The 17,805-nt window shown below is 39.2% G+C and overlaps 1 protein-coding gene across 1 annotated transcript in view; it reads right to left on the bottom strand.

Moving 5' to 3' along the window:
• PUDP (pseudouridine 5'-phosphatase) overlaps positions 1-17,805 on the bottom strand; it is a gene marked incomplete at both ends in the record, with an annotated part of 80,242 nt that overhangs the window by 17,418 nt on the left and 45,019 nt on the right. The window contains one exon of the mRNA XM_082008881.1: positions 15,739-15,968. Within this exon, the coding sequence (XP_081865007.1) occupies positions 15,739-15,968 (230 nt within the window). The remainder of the gene's footprint in view (positions 1-15,738; positions 15,969-17,805) is intronic.

Raw genomic sequence — 17,805 nt, 5'->3', positions numbered from 1 at the left:
CAGGAGCAGGGCATGGCCAGACAAGCCTGTCACCTCTTTACACACATCCAGCTCTTTTTATGCCCTTATCCATATATTCCCCTTTAACAAATCCTGAGCAATCCCAAAATGCTCTTCCCCTGCATCCCATACTGTGTGCCATGTCCCAGGCAGCATCTCCCCTCGGTCCAAAAGGGGATCCCAGCATTGATTCACCTTGACGGCTCTTCTGGGACAGCCCTGTGAGGGCCCGGACAGGCTGTCCCTCCCTCTGAGTCCTTAACCTGGCTCCTGTCTGCCTTAGGGACTCTGTGCTCCCCTGGCCTTCTGGAGATGGGCCTCTGACAGGCTGATGGCTCCTGTGGTGGGCCTGGGAGCAGGTGGGCAGGGTGTGATTCGGGATCCCCCACCTGCTGTCACCCTTTCCTGGGTGTGCAGACGAGCTTTTATCACACAACCTAACAGCTCCACCTGTGGCGGGTCTTCCAGAGGATTTACCCAATTCCCTGCAAGTTTATGCATCACAGGCTGCTTAATTCCTAACATGCAAGACCAGGAATCCAAGTAGTTTCTTTCACAGGTGTTTGTAACCAGGGCCTGGCATACTATACGCTAATCACAGAAATCGATAGAAGAAGAGATGCTCAAATCAGACATCCTATTTTTTCGTTCTTCTCGATGCTGCTATTATTCCAATGTTCAGTCTGATCCTAAAGCAATACAGCACAGCATGTCACAAGCATTATTATGTCTTTATACTGCCAAGTAACTGAAATCCTTTTATTAAAATACAGCATTCTGTGATGGATTTTTTCATCCTTGGGCTGACATTGAGCCTGAAGCTCTTACTAGTAATCACTTTACACAAAGCCAGATCACATAGTCATACAGAGAACCTAAGGACTCTATTCACGGATTTTTAAAAATGGTGTGAAATCTAGTGAGACTGAATTGTTCCTGCAAAGAATGGACACATTTCAAAATTTTTGAGAGCAACTACACTGAAGGCCTATTCTGAATAATCAACTTATGGAACGTTTTATTCATCCTTCATTACCACTGTATTATTAAAACAAAATCAGTTCCCCAAAACATCAGAGAAACAAGAAGAAAGTTATTCCACTGAATATCAATCATCTTAAAGAAATTTAAGGCTGTCATGTACTAACACCACAGCTGTAAAGAAGAGCTGTAAATAGTAAGATATCAGTAAAACAGTCTTCCACCAGCCTACTCAAAGTCAACCACCATCTTTCAAGCATACTTGCTCTTCAACTGATTGCTAAGATGGTAAGAAAAAAATCAAGTGACAAAAGAAAGGGACAGTAATAAATTGTCCAAATGCCTTAGAATTACTAGTTAATGCAAGACAGAATAGAAGATGAAACTCCGACATCAGTGTTTCTAAAGAAAACCTCTTTACTTTGAGAGACATGCCAAAGCACACATTTGCAGTTGACTCTTCTTTCCACTATCTTCATGAGATTTTATATTTAGACATGTAGTATCCTAAATGTTTGAAGAGTTTTTGCTGTAATGTTAGCCCTGTCACATCATCTATCAATCCTCTTGAGACACAATGCTTAGCCTCAAAAAAGTAAATGCTTTTACTATTTCAGTATATACATCATTAACTTATGTACTGTTTCCTCACTCCTCATCTACACTCCCTAAAAAATGTCTGGGAAAGCATTAAGGACAAGCGGGCTACAGCACACTATTAACTCTTCATAATTTATAATGAAGACATACAGATTATTTAATACAACCACAAATTCAAGTTTTCATTTTCACCTTCAAGGCCCTGTATTATCTTACCCACAATTTCTGTATGTCTTGCTTTTATTTCCTTCTACTTCGTAGACATCTTCCATCCTTTTACTTAATTGCATTCTTTATCTCTTTCTCCCACTTTCAGCTGTACGTCTTATATCATGCTGACCTCTGTGCCTTGTACAATCTCCATGCCTACACTCTTCATCCTTCTTCAGCAGCATCTTTAAAAATACACTCTTTCAGGAATCATTGGTACATTCTCTTCTTCCTCCCCTTCTTATTGCTGAGCTATTAACTGAAATTTGTCTTGCTTAAGCCACTTTTGCTCCTTGCTGGACCAGGGCATCAGAGAACACAGCTGAAAGCTAATGCAGAGCTGGCTGATTCACTTAATTCTATCAGAAATGACCTCAGTTAACACTTGGAGGAAAGCTGAGGGACAATTGTTGCTTGTCATCTAAACCTTGGAACCCTGTTCACTAGCAAAGCTACAACATTCATTAAATAAATGACGAGTGTGCGTATGTGTGGGAGTGATTAGTTTCTACAAGATACATCTGTACTGCTTACAGTCTTAGAAGTTTATATATATTTCCTAGTGCTCTGACAGTTGCCCAGAGCAGCCTCCATGCCTATCGTTGAGCCTATACAGATGTGATTTTTTTTTCCCCTGAGGATTTAATGTGTACTTAAATATAAATATGATGTACACATTGAGTAGCCATGGCACACAAACATCAGGAAACTCAGGAGCATTCCCAGGTCTAGTAACGGTCATAGTATGGTAGTCATAGCATTATTCCTGACTCCTAGAATGCCTGACTGCAGGACTCCAAGCTTCCCAACCTTCAAACACCTGCTCTACACAAAATTACTCTTCATGGAAGTTATCATATGAACATTATACTAGTCATTACTATAATTAGAAAATTTTATTATCTTCTGAGGGAAACATTAAAATAATTGCAAACACTTCTTGCTGAAGTTTAAGAAAAAAAAAGAAAACTTCTCAATGAAAATTTTTGGCCTGGTAAGTTAAAAACTCACAACTGAAAGTACTCTTCAAAGGACGTATCATAGATAATCTTAAAACTGCAAATGCATTCTACCTAAGATGTATGATCATTCTTCATAGAATAAAAGATTCTGTTGGCATTCTCTTGGGATAACTCCATTACTGAAAGTGGAAAGCAGTAAGATAAGTTACATACTATTATGCTTTTTGCCCATGGCATTTTTTTGAATCAGTAATACTTTGAGTCTGTAATAGTTTTGAAGCTTAGGACAATAGGTGGCAACCTCTAATGTTCCATTCTTTAGTCTGAAGCTGCAGGATACAATAATGTGTTCTGGACAGAGCAACGGAATGGATCACTGTGACCAGGTATCTGTTCAGGAGAAAAAGGACAATTTCCTAATCTAGGAAAACATGTTCTGTAACAGAAGATATTTTCAGTAGTGGATGAAATCTCATCAGCTAGTCTTTCCTAGTCAGCCAGACCCCAAGGCTTTGAAGCAACTGAACTATGAAGTGAAGGAGTTACCAACATTAAAAATCATTTCTCATTACTGTGCTACTATTTTAGAAAGTAGTTGTAGATGCATTTTAAAAGAATTCTGGTGTTACTCAGGGAATTCTTGACTAGTAATCCTTACCTCTACGCTTGGTTAAATCTGGTGATGACACAAAGTTATGTAGGTTAGCTGGGATAAGAAACATCTGTAAGAAACTTGGGAGTGAGAAGGTAGTCTACTGGGCAGTCAAGTGTCAAAAGAAATGGTCAAGAAATGTAAGCAATACACATTTGCTGGGAAAAAATAAATGGCATGTACATCTTCTAACATTCAGTTTATATACTGAGCATCACTGTGACAGCTCAGTGAAAACTCAGAGCTTGGGTAATATGCTGTCTCATGTGGAATACTCTATGTACTGTATGTCACAGACATTATTGTATATTAAAATGTTTATGATAGGAAGGGTCTGAAGAAATGCAATCAGAATGCTTACAAGGAAAAAAAAAACCAAAATACAAACACCCACCAAAAAAAATCCCAAATGCCACCCTTTCAGATGGTGAGAGTCTGAACAGGCTATAAAGTGTTTTACTTATGGAGCAAGAAATAAAAAGGCATGTGATGAGTAGTACTTAAAATACTGAGTGGCAGATCAATTACTTCTTATCTTTCTCACTCATAACATAAAAAAAGCTGACATTCAAAGAAGTTAAAAAGTGAGAAATTCAGAACATATGCAAAAGATTTACAGAATTCATTGCCTCGGGTAGTCATCAACATCAAGAAATAAATAAATACCGTGAAAGGGTTACTAAAACCTTTTTTTTTCTTTTGTTAAAAAAGAGCCTTTAATTACTTGATATGGGAACAGAAATTAAGCGGATAAATTACCCCCCTCTAGCTAAAAAAGGTGATTATTAAGCCTCTGGTATTAGCTGTCATCATAGATGGTACTGAATAAGATGGACACTGAACCTGAGCATGAACAGCAATTCTTATATTCAGTTCTATTTACACAAAATTGAAAAGCTTTTTTTTTTGATGGAATAGGAGAACAGCATTTCTACCACTGCTTGGAATTGTTTTCTACTTTAAAAAGAGTTACTTCAGTCCTACTGAAGCTTAACTTGAACCATTTCCTTCTTGGCTTTGAATCACACTATTATTCTAAGGTAAAGAGATGCTGGAATGAAAATGTTAAGCATCCTTTTTTAGCAGATAAAGCTGTCACTTCTTCAGCTCTTGTGTGTGCTACAAGGTCTTTTATCTTTATACCACCAGTCTATCACAATAATAATAAAAAAACCCCTCTCAAACATTGCTTTATAGGGTACACTTTGTAATCATCGTGTAAGTGCCCTTATTTTGTGATAAAGCAATCAGCCTGAGCAAAATGCTTTGCCCTCTTTAGACTATAAATTTGTCAGTGTTAATTGATGGTCCTGTATGTAGTTTTCTGCAATCACGCCAAAAAAACAGACTCTTACAAATTCTTCACCACACAACAGAATAAGCAGAACTCTACCATGAATAGCAGCTCTCTGCAAATTACCTACAACTGCATCTCCACAAAGAGCAAGTAACTTACAAAAAAAGGCAGCAAATGAACTCTCGCTCCTCAGCCTTAGTACATTAAAACAACACATAGTTGACCTTAGTCTTTCAAAGGTTTCTGGAGGTCTCCCCATGACAATAATTTACAAAGAAGCAACTAAAAAATACTAACAATGCAATTCCTTGTTCCAGTCTTTATTCTTTGTCCTGAAACTGTTGAAAAGCATTGTTACGACAAGCTCTGGGGTGATTACAAAGGTAACTTGTGATACAGAGAGGATCAGTGCAATAGATCTTTTTGAAAGAGGATTTATTCATGCTTGCTATAACCCAAAAGACATTAAAAACATTTTTTTTGGTGAAAATTCTTATGAATTAAAATCTAATTATTCAATGACTGCTCTGTTTGGCATCTCCAAAAAACGCTCAAGGTCTTGAAAGAAAGAAAAGATAACTCAGTGAGCAATTTGTGATAAAAGAAGGATTTCCTCCCTCTTTTTTACTACTTACCATGCATAATTAATATGTGATAATACCCATAATGAGTTCCCTAAAACAATTAGCAACGCATCTCCAGTGACCTGCTAATCTGAATATAATGCTTTCAGAACTTGAAGGTGTACCAGTCTCTTTGTGCTTACACACTCACCTCACGTAGAAGCAAAGAAGGCTGCAGAACATAATTTATTATTCTGCATCACATTTCATCAAGTCCCTTAGCAACTACTTGATACATTATCAAGACATATGCAAGGAAAAAAAATTATTCCTGCCTCCCCACCCCCCAAGTAGGGCACCCCAAAGACTAAGAACCAATTAAAAACCTTCTTTCCTCTTCCAATCAGATACATTAAGTGAAAGCAAACCTTGACCAGGCTATTTTTTGCATGGGATTTCAATGACTTTTTTAATCTCCATAAGACAAATACATCCATAAATAAACATGCACTGCAGTAACAAGGGCAATGTCTGGAACACTTAAGAGCTAAATTACTTTCAAGCCATGCAACATCTCATTTTTCTTCCACAAATATATAATAAAGATTGCCAGCATGGGCGGGGGGTGCGCACACGCAAGCACACATGCCTCAGGAGAAGAGGGAGGAGGAAAACCAACCATGTGAACTGAGAGCATGATAACTGAAAACAAAACTACACAAACAACTTTATAACTGTCTCCTTCCTTTAACTGTCTTGTAAATATAAAATAGTGGCCTGTTAAGGATTTAGGGAAAAGGTACATGTGTATAGCAGATCTTCAGAAGTCCTGGATTGTTAGATGTGGCGAAATATCTCATATTCTTCTCTCTACAGCCATGTCTGTTACACTTACGAAGCTGGATGCTGAGCTTCATACTCACAGACTTCATCATCCAGCCTGGGAGACACAAATAAGGGCTACATGCTTAGACTACTTAGAAGCTGAGGAAGGTGTAGGATTCAGTCAACAGGCTGTCCAGCAGCTTATCACATAAATATTCCACGAGAGTGCTGTGATCTTTGCATCTCAAGCTTTAAGCTTCTAGCAGTATTTCAAGATATAGGTCTTAACTACACTGTTCAATACCAACTTACTTTAAATTACCTAACAGGCAATTTAAAGGTATAATTTATTGTTTTAACTTTCTCCAGTGTCTGTCTGAAATCAATAGCTTCTCCAGCAGGGGTGGGTAAAAAAAACGTTATGCTGTTAATTATTTTGCGGTGCCCCACAGTGGCAGGAATTCAAGAGCTAGGAAAGCAACACACACTAAATACTCAAAATCACAACTTGCCTTCTAGAATAAGTCTACAGTCACACTGCACAGCAAGAAAAATAAAGGCTTTATGAATTCAGGAACAAGTTTTAGTCAAGAACCTTTCTGAGCAAACAGTTGGCGTACCATGTGGTAATTATGACAACTCCCAAGGAAACCCCAAAACTAGAAGACTAAACTCCTTAGGTCGAAGAGTCCTCAAAAAGCTGTTTTCCCTAATTCTTTGAGGAAGTATTCCACACAGTGGACAAGATAAGGACAACCCTCTCTTCTGATGTTCTTTAAAAAGAAAACAGAAGTCTCAGATTGCTGTTACGTTCTCTATGGAGCCAATTTTTCTTGGCATTTTAGGAATGCACTGGGACTACTTTTCCAATTATGCTTTACAAAAGATTAACTGCAAGAGATGTTTAGTTCCTGACAAATAGACACAAGTTGTTGAGATTGGGCAGTTTTGGATGCACACATGAAAGCAAAAAACTAATTTTTCAAAAAAATGCAAACTCAGAAGGGAGGTTCCTACTGAACTTTGCATCTCTTGGTTAGAAGGCAGACAAGTGGAAATGTTCTGTTCTCAGGCCAATAGACGTACCCTTTCAGATTTCACTTACCATCCACTCTCAACACTTAAGGCTATGTCTGCATGTAACAACTGAGCTAATCTGGGTATACATAAATGATGCGACATACTTCATTCACCTCCCAGTCACGCCACAAACAGTAACAGTAAAATCTGCTATACGTAATCAAAAGTCATCAAGGGAGTGAACTCTGCTTTTGCCACAAACTTAAGCATGCCGTGTACGCAGGAGCAGCAGTTTCAAGCTCTCATGACACTGAACCAGTTGCTCAGTAGTCCCACCACCTCCCAGGGAGCACCATTCCCACCACACAACACACTTCTGCCAAAGGAGAGTCTTCTGTGTTTGGAAGTTGGCCACTGTGCAGCATGGGATGCAAGCCTAACGCTAATGCTAAGGGAGCACAACGTTGCAGGTAAGGGACTCTGAAGGGGCAAGCAGTGAGGAAATTATCTCCAAAAAAGCCCAACAAGAAAATACACACACCAGAAACACTCAAACATCCCAGACATTCAGTCAGTGTCCTAACCACCTGGCTACGAAGGTGTTGGGACCAACAAATCAGATGACACAGGAATTTCTTTATTGGCTCTAACCCATCAACTGCCCAAGTTGAATTAATCAATGAACCATAATTACATCCGTACAGACAAGAAAGTCAAGTGGCTTCTGAAAAGAAAGCCCAAATTCTGCTTTCTACCTCAAAATGCACTGGCATCTAGAAAGAGTCGTGGAGCAACACTGTTCCTTCTTCATGCAGTAAGCGGCCACTGGTATGTGCTGTATCTGCTTCTGTACAGACCGCAGTGCATGTGAACAGCAGCGATCTACTACAAACTCTTCTTCGTCTGTCCCACTGAATGCAGCCTTTGAAAGTCAAGTGTACTACGACCATTACAATCGTAGGCTATACCACTGGAAAAAGCAAATATCTAGCAACAGGCTAAAGTAACTGGTAAAAATTGTGAGTCCAAGGAGATAAGACAGCAGAGCTTGGATAAATCAGAATGGTTTATACCATGAACAGCTGTTTAGAAGAGTGTTTCAGCCGAGGAAAAATTGGTAACATAGGCCTATTCAAAGGACAGACTAGAGCCAAGGTTGAAGGGACAGCCATTGATGTAGGTTTGAATTAAGCTGAAAAATTTCTCTTTATTTTTACATTTAATGCTTTTTTTATTTCTAAAATAAAATGTCTGATTTGTGAATTGTAAATACTCAGGAAAGAGTGCAAGTCTATTTATAAAATGGAAAAGAGGCAGATTTATGATGACTAAAAGACGTGACTTCAACAGCAAGGATTCCAATTTACAGCTCAGTACACCACCTAGAACGGCTGTTTGTGCCTTTGTAATTTCTGTACTTTATTTAAAGTACTCCCGATAAATTCAACCGCTAGATATACATAAGGAGTAACAGAAACATCACTAATAAAATATCTGCTTATCTGAAAGCCATAGTAAGTGGCACACATCCACTACATGCATATACTAAAAGTTGTGCAGTTGAAGGGGGAGGAAAAAAAGATAGAAAAAGGAAAAAAATGGGGGGGAGATTAGAACTAAAAAATATGTTTTGGCATTCTTTTTACACAAGCTCACAATAATAATGGTCACATTAAGTCCTAAAGTGCTAAACCAGCCTTCTTCACCTTCTGTTTTCCGTGTACAGTATAGACTAAAATTACAAAATAGTCATAATGTTCTGAATCTCTATTACTCTTTCACTACAACTTTTGTAGAAAATAAGTCTCAGAAAATTTCTCTTTGAACTTCTCTTTTCTATGACATAAAAAGTCCACTGAGACTCATAAATCCTAATGCCATTTAATCAGTCTGAAAAATTTTAATGAGCTCTCACTAGATTTGGTACAGAGATTATTCATAACTATGGGATCAATTAATTAATTAGAAGTGGAATAAACTGCAAAGAAATAGTGTTTTAAATTAAGGCGATGATTTACATCACTTGGAACTTTTTAAATAGAACAGATTGATTCTTCGTAAGAGAGTTATGACCACTTTTACTACGATCTTTCCCTCATTTTAGATAATGGATATAAATGGTATGTTTGTTTTTAAACTACACTACTAGTAAGGTCCTTTATTTTACAGAAAAGCTATAGGCAAAATAACCAAAATATTGGAAAGAAAGGCCTTGACCTGCCACATCCTCAAGTAGGTAGATAATTAATTCATGTGTTTTTAATGACATAGGTATATTGGAAGTACGTATAAATGTTTGCATGGGAATGTCTGAAACCCTCTGAGTTAGAGCAACATTTGAAATAAATTTAGTAGCATAACATTTTTGTTACTATTAAACAAAATTGCTTCAAGATAACATTGAAAAGTTATAGTTGATATATATATAAAACTTATAAACAAGCACACACAGAAACACAGAAACAGCAAGATTATTAACTCTTTTAAAACAAAAATTAATATTCTCGCATTTATAAATCACAAAAGCATTATTTTAAACAATTTGAGTCCTTTAAATCAAAATTGAAGAGAAAAATATTTTTTAGTGAAAACACTTTTCCTTTTTTTTTCCGGATCAAACCTGCCAAGTGCATCACTGAATCGCAGGATGACTGGGGTTGGAAGGGATCTCTGCAGGTCATCTAGTCCAACGCCCCTGCTCAAGCAGGGACACCTACAGGCTGTTGCTCAGGACCATATCCAGATGACTTCTGAATACCTCCAAGGAGGGAGACTCCACCACCTCTCTGGGCAACCTGTGCTAATGCTAGGTCACCCTCACAGTAAAAAAGTGTTTCCTTGTGCTCAGAGGGAACCTCCTGTGTTTCAGTATGTGTCCACTGCCTCTGGTCCTGTCACTGGACACCACTGAAAAGAGCCTGGCTCAGTCCTCTTTGCATCCTCCCTTTAGGTATTTACATAAGTAAATGTAATGTGAGTAGGGTCCCCCTGAGCATTTTCTTCTCTTCATCAGCAAACTGCCCCATCAACCAGGTCATTAATGAAGATGTTCAATAGGACTGGACCCAGTATTGACCCTTGGGGCACAGTGTTAATCACTGGCATCCAACTAGACTTTGTGCACGTGATCACCACCCTCTGGGCTCAGCTGTTCAGGCAGTTTTCACCCCACCTCACTGTCTGCTCATCTGGGCCATACATCAACGGTGTCCACTGCTCTCCCCTCATCTGCCAGACCAGTCATTTCAAGGTAGAAATGTAACAGCTCAGTCAAGCATGACTTCCGCTTGGTGAAGCCATGCTGACTACTCCTGATGATTTGCTTGTCCTTAATGTGCCTGGAAATGGTTTCCAGGATTAGTTGCTCCATCACCTTTCCAGGGACTGAGGTGAAGTTGAGCAGCCTGTAGTTGCCTGGGCCTTCCTTCTTGCCCTTTTCCAAGATAGGAGTGACAGTCTTCGAGCACTGCCCCCAGTCACCATGATGGATGAAAGATTATCAAAAGTGGCCCTGCAATGACATTTGCCAGCTCCCTCAGTAGTCAAGGGTGTACCCCATCAGGGCCCATGGACTTAGTCATCTCTAGTTTGCTTAAGTATTTCCTGACCTGATGCTCTTCCAGCAAAGGTACATCTTCCTTGCTCCAGCCCTTCCTCTGGTCTCTGGGACCTCACATTCCTGACTCGCTACATTCAGGACTTAAGGCTTTTTCATATCCTGTGTAACCAAATCCACCATATCATTCAGCAATGGGCCTACATTTTCCCTCGTCTTCCTTTGGTTTCCTATGTACTTCTTGTTGTCTTCGACATCCCTCGGCATGTATAGCTGAATTTGCCAAATTTCACAGTGGTGTCATCAATGAAACATCAATTTTGCCTCTGCAGCACATTTTAAAGGTTCCCTTAAAAGGAATTCCCATTGTAAAAATTTGAAACAGTAAACCACTAAGTAACTAATTCTAGAAAAATATTAAACAACTTATTTTCCAAATTATGATCACATAAAGGAAAACAATAAAGAAAAATGAACAAAAATAATACTTTGAAAAGTTTTTTTCACTTGTCTAAATAAAACATATGGAAAAGAACACAGTGTTTTGAACATTGTGGTCTGAAATTTCTACAATATTCAAGCACACTTTGTTTCTAAATATGTAAAGCTCCAGCTGGTTTTCATACAAGTTGCATCTGTGTACTTGAGAGCAGAATTTGGCACATATTTAAAAAAAAAAAAAGAATTCTAGTAAAAGACAAAAGTTCTAGTGTTTAACCTACAGATCACATTTTGATTACCTGACTGATTTAATTAATTAATCATATGACAGTGTATTGTTACTAGTGTTTGAAGTTCATATGAAACTTCATGCATCACAAGACTTAGTAAGACCTGGATAACCTAATCTTGTCTGAAATTACTGTGCTGTGGTTTCATGATTATGCTTATTAAGTTCCTAGTTAGCCAAAGACTGCAAACCAAAAGATCAACATTTAAGAAATTCTCCAATGGACAATTATGACATCCTTCAATGATAGTAAAGCAGACATCATATCTATTTTTATATCATTTTAGAAATGTCTACTTGTAGAAGTATGCCTGCACAGCAACAGTTACAGGCTGGTACGCCACTACAGCCACATTCTGGATTTGGCCTTCTGTGGCCACTTTTTGCTTGGAGCAGCAGTGAAGTTTTGAAACAAACCAATCTGACAGTCCTCAGTTGCCACCTGATGGTTTGTTTCACTAAGTAGTTTTGGTGTGCACTAGGCTGCTTCAGCAGGAAGCTAAAGTGGCAGTCCTCTCCAGGTGCATATCAAGCAATCACCAATGCTTAAGTGGACATAAAGCTCCAAAGAACCTTATACAGCTTTCAGCCAGGGATCAGAGTATATCTAATCCAATGGAAAACATTCCAATCACATAAAGCATAGATGTATGGGCCCAAGCACCAAATACATTGCTCTAATAAACTGTTTCTCTTGCTTATGCAGACATTACCTATAGTTGGGCGGGAGTGTTCATCTGCTGGAGGGCTCTGCAGAGGGATCTGGACAGGCTGGATCGATGGGCCAAGGTCAACTGTATGTCAGGTCCTGCACTTGGGTCACAACAAGCCCATGCAACGCTACAGGCTTGGGGAGGAGTGGCTGGAGAGCTGCCCGGTGGAAAAGAACCTGGTTGACAGCCGGCTGAACATAAGCCAGCTGTGGGCCCAGGTGGCCAAGAAAGCCAACAGCGTCCTGGCCCTTATCAGGAATAGTGCGGCCAGCAGGAGTAGGGAATTGATTGTGCCCCTGTACTCGGCAGTGGTGAGGCCGCACCTCAAATACTGTGTTCAGTTTTGGGCCCCTCACTACAAGAAGGACGTTGAGGTGCTGGGGTGTGTCCAGAGAAGAGCAGTGAAGCTGGTGAGGGGTCTGGAGAACAAGTCTTATGAGGAGCGGCTGAGGGAACTGGGGTTGTTCAGTCTGGAGAAGAGAAGGCTGAGGGGAGACCTTGTCACTCTCTACAACTACCTGAACAGAGGTTTCAGCGAGGTGGGTGTCAGTCTCTTCTCCCAAGTAACAAGCAACAGGACAAGAGGAAATGGCCTCTAAGTTGTGCCAAGGGACGTTTAGATCAGATATTAGGAAAAATTTCTTTATGGAGAGAGTGGTCAAGCATTGGAACAGGCTGCCCAGGGAGGTGGTGGAGTCACAATCACTGGAAGTGTTCAAAAAACATGTAGATGTGGCAATTCAGGCCATGGTTTAGTGGGCATTGTGGTGTTGGGTTGACTCTAGGACTTGAGGATTTTAAAGGTCTTTTCCAACCTTAATGATTCTATGATTCTATTACCTTCTATTACTGATACTTTTCTGCAAACTTGCATACTCATGGGATCACAGAATCTTTGGATTGGAAGGGATCTTTAAAGGTCATCTAGTCCAACCACCCTGCAATGACCAGGGACACCTGCAACTAGATCAGGTTGCTCAGAGCCCTGTCCAACCTGACCTTGAACGTTGCCTGGGATGGGGCATCCACCACTTCTCTGGGCAACGTGTTCCAGTGTTCCACTACCCTCATTGTCAAAAACTTCTTCCTTATATCTAGTCTGAATCTACCTTCTTTTAGTTTAAAACCATTACCCCTTGTCCTATGGCAACAGGCCCTGCAGTCTGTCCCCGTCTTTCTTACAAGTCCCCTTTAAGTACCGAAAGGCTGCAATGAGGTCTTCTCCAGTGCCTTCTCCAGGCTGAACAACCCCAACTCTCTCAGCCTTTCTTCATAGGAATGGTGTTCCATCCCTCTGATCATTTTGGTGGCCCTCCTCTGGACCCTCTATGGGGTTTTCAGCATGAAATCCAAACCTGTGGCTCTAGTAGTTCACCACTTGGGACTAAAGACTGCAGATGCCATCACTACACTGCAATTGGTCATGAATGTTTCAGATAGTTTCGCAAGTACTGTTTTGATTTTCTTCTTCTTGAGAGTTCTGTGCTTGTGCTAAATTCCCATACTTCAACATTTGTGAATTTTGTAGATGCAACAAAAAAAATTCAGCTGAATTATCTGCACTAAGGAAACTCTGCTGTTAAACTTCATATAAAGGAAAAGCATGGGTCCAAACATTTATGCTCTTCTTCAAAGAAACATTAAAGAAAATAACTAAAGAAAACTGCCATGAACATTCTGAATTTTTGTTTGTCTAACATACCTTTAAAGTTTAAAATTATTAAGTGTAGTACAGATAGTACTATTATCTTCAAATATTTTTTTGTTGTTAACATATCTAAGGCGACTTACTGGTGAAAAAATACCTACGACAGTGTCACTGGTTTTTGTTGTTTGTTTTTTAAATGTTTTTGTCCTTTTTAATTATTACCATCTTGTGACTTTTCTGAAATAGAGCCAAATAAACTGAAAGTTTTGGGAAAGCTGTCCCTCTGGATATTAGTTAAGCTCCTCACATTAAATAATAGTTTAATTTGTCATTAACACAGCTGAGATTCAATTTCCTTACCTCTCCTTCAGATACAATAACAGTTATGTCCCAGCTTTATAGAAATTTTCAATACTTTTTGCTCTTTTACTTTCAGAATTACAGAACAGCTTACAGCCACATGTCCATACAACTGAAAAGCATGCATTACACACCTCCTCCTGTTGCACAAAAACGACACCACACAACATTACAGGAACATACTCTGATTTTTTTGTTCCCTAGACCTACAGTTAAGCAAGAAAGAATAATTTTGTAGGAAAGCAACATTAAGCTGTAGTTTAAGCTTGTTTTCAACTCCTCTCTTAATCCCTCCAAAACCTTAGTCTGCTTCTCAATATTTGCTCTCAACTGAGTATTAACATGTTCAAAATTTAACTACGTAACTCTAAGGTGAGTTTTACAGCTGTGCTGCTCAGATTCTTCAACATTTGGAACGTACCATACATACAAGGCCTACTCACAGAAGTACCTAACATGTCCATACAACAGCCATCTGCATGAACATGACCATGAACATTTGGTGTATCTTTTCTGAACATCTAAGTTTCCAAATGAAATTGATACACATACACAGAATGTCAAGAATACACACATACAGAATGCCAACTTGCAACAGGAAAAAAAAGAAAAAACGAAAACCAAAACCAGTTTGGTTAACACTGTTCGTAATATGCCACATTGCATCAAACTTATTTCACTTTGTATTCCCAGGCAATGCAAATACCATTTAGACTCTGGGTGAGAACTTGAAGTATGAAAGGCTGAAGAATCTTAGCTAATCCTTCCATATGTATTTGTGTAACCATTTTTTCCTCAATTTTCCTACTGAGAAAACAGTAGTCACAGTCTAATCCACCTAAAATTGTTCCTTAAAAATTAGTATGTAATGCATTTTTATGCAGTGATGAAACTCCAAAACTGTTCTGCTCAAGACAGACATGAAGTGAGAAAAATATTTTAAGGAGAAAGGCAACTTAGTTTAAAATAAAAGCGAACGCATTATTTTAACTAACTATTTATCTTTCAAATATTCTCCCTACAGATTTCTAGTTCAGAATCAACTTTGAGAAGTTATATGTAAGAGAGAGAAACTAAACACCTGTAGCATTTGAGAAAGATTGCTCAAACTGGCCAGTTTTAAATCAGAAAACAGGAATTATGATCTCAGAAATTTAGAATGCAAGAGGAAAGACATGGCTTAGGAAAAATAGATGCCCTCTTTACCAAGAAGTATCTTTAATGTTTAGACACATAAGAGGTAAATCAGCCATGAATATATGAAAAATAAACTGATCTATGTTTAAATAACTGTTTCCAAACTTTGTGTAGTGAAGTTATGCTTGCAGATTTATGCTTAGAGCGGAAAATAATTACTTTCCTATTACTGCACACTATCATGTAGCAAATCAGAGCAATTTGCATTACAAACATTATACATAGCAAGGGGAAATGATGCTTTCCAACAATCTCTTGCTTCAACAGCATAAACAACTTTGAAAACAGAGGTGGGTGATTTTATAATGTTTCTATTAAATATTAATCTAAGTATTTATCATGTTGAAAAAAAAATATATATCCAAATATAGGCCAAACAGACTATTCTTAACTTTTCAGTTAATTCATTCCCTCCCCTTCTTACCTTCGCTGGAGGTGCAGGAGGGTGAAATCTCTTTGCACAAACAAGAAATGCATCAGGCTGTGGCTTGCCATGCTTCACCTCGGGGTCATCTCCCAACACAATATGATGAAAAAGACCAAAGAAGTCTTTGTGTCTAGCTGTTTTCATCTGAAATGTCACTTCAGCTGAGCTGGTGGCAACAGCTATGGGTATGTTGTGTTTGTGTAAATGATGGATCAGCTTATCAACCCCTGCAAGATAAATATATACATTTAAATTTTTGAATCTATGCATGTATATAGGTATATGTATTAATATTCATAGCTACTTACAATATATTTAACAGTATTTCAACAATGTTATCTTACTGAAGGTAACAACCAATCAGTTAGTGTAGAAAAAAATTCTTGCTATATCTGAAACATTCCTTATCCACACAAAAATCATGGAACATTCCTCAAGGTATATACTTGTTCTGTCATCAAATGATGTTTTTCTCAAAATATGCCAAAAATGGGTTCAACATTATTGCATAACTACACCCACTAGAAGCTCATTAAGCAACGTCCCCAACATTATGTATATTTATTATTTCAAACTCTCTAGAAATGAGAGAAAAGCACACAGAGAAACATTTTCTTTTATACATAGAGTTATGCTCCCGGGAAAAAGAAGGCAAAAAAATATACTCTCCTCACTGAAGTATTAACTTCTGAAGCAGGTATCCAACTGGCTTAAACCAGCCCCTAAGAGAGCTCAGTTTCTGTCTTTTGCAATTACTAAAGCAAGTAACACTGGGCAGACGAGGGGAGCTGTCAGTCACGGTTGTTAATACCAGAGTTTTATCTATGGATGCTGTGAACCCAGAGTAATGAACACCTAAAGTCTAATGGATAGAAACTTCAATCCAACCCAGTTTTCTAGGGAAGGTTAATGCAGGGAACAGTGAAAACACAGCAGTCTGTGTAAGAGGGAAACATACTTCATTATTCACTGTAAGTTTTGAGTTTCCTGTGCAGGGGTTTCAATGGTTCTTCGCTGCAGCATTCTGAACGCTGGATACCTCTCCCAGATAAAACAACTAGCAGTGTCTACTGTCTAATCGGTCTTTACCAGTTCACAAGAGAAAACCCCTCTATATCTGTAATATCAGTTCAGCTCTGCTTTTTGGCATGAGTCCAAACTGTGTTGGACACAGGATATTAGTTTAGGTTAGGTAGATAATCCTCCAGTTGATTTTTGGCCCTTTGAACCAACTTGAGAACAATTGTTTGTTTTCATCTTCCAACTGCATGAATTCTTATCCTACTTTTCATGCCTGGTTATATTAAAGTAATCTTATTCCCTTCCTCCTGATTCACTGTCTGTCGTGGTTTAGCCCCAGCCGGCAACTAAGCACCACACAGCCGCTCACTCACTCCCCCCCTCCACAGTGGGAGGGGGGAGGGAATTGGAAAAAACTCATGGGTTGATAAAAAAACAGTTTAATAGGACAGCAAGAGAGAAGGAAACAACAATGGTAACAATAATAATACCGACAAAGGAATATACAAACCCAAGTGACGCCCAGTGCAGCAATTGCTCACCACCTGGTGATCGATAGCCCGTCCCCGAGCAGCGGTTCCCGCCCGCCGGCCACCTCCAGCCGATGCGCTGGGCATGAGGTTACACGGTGGGGAATGTCCCTGTGGCCAGCCTGGGCCAGCTGTCCCGGCCGTGCCCCCTCCCAGCTCCCCGGGCACCTCCCCACTGGCAGAGCCTGGGGAGCTGGAAAGTCTTTGATTTAATGTAAGCACAACTACTTAGCCACAACTAAAAACTTCAGTGTGTAATCAACGTTATTCTCATACCAACTCCAAAACACTGCACTAAACCAGCTGTTGGGAAGAAAAAACAGCTCCATCCCAGCCAAAACCAGGACACTGTCATATTTATGCCTGGTCTGTGCTCCCTCAAAACATTCCTGCTCCTCATGTCCATTTAATTCTTTCCTTTGCGACCCCAGCATCTCTTGTGTTTTCCATGTGATCCAGCCTTCCTGTTCCATTTTGACAAGTCTATAAAGAACAATCTTATCCCCAAGTATAA

This window comes from Phaethon aethereus (assembly GCF_964289735.1).
Source record: "Phaethon aethereus genome assembly, chromosome: 1".
In the NCBI taxonomy this organism is placed as follows: Eukaryota; Metazoa; Chordata; class Aves; order Phaethontiformes; family Phaethontidae; genus Phaethon; species Phaethon aethereus.
The sequence above is the reverse complement of the archived record's forward strand: the minus strand, read 5'-3'. Positions and strand labels throughout refer to the sequence as shown.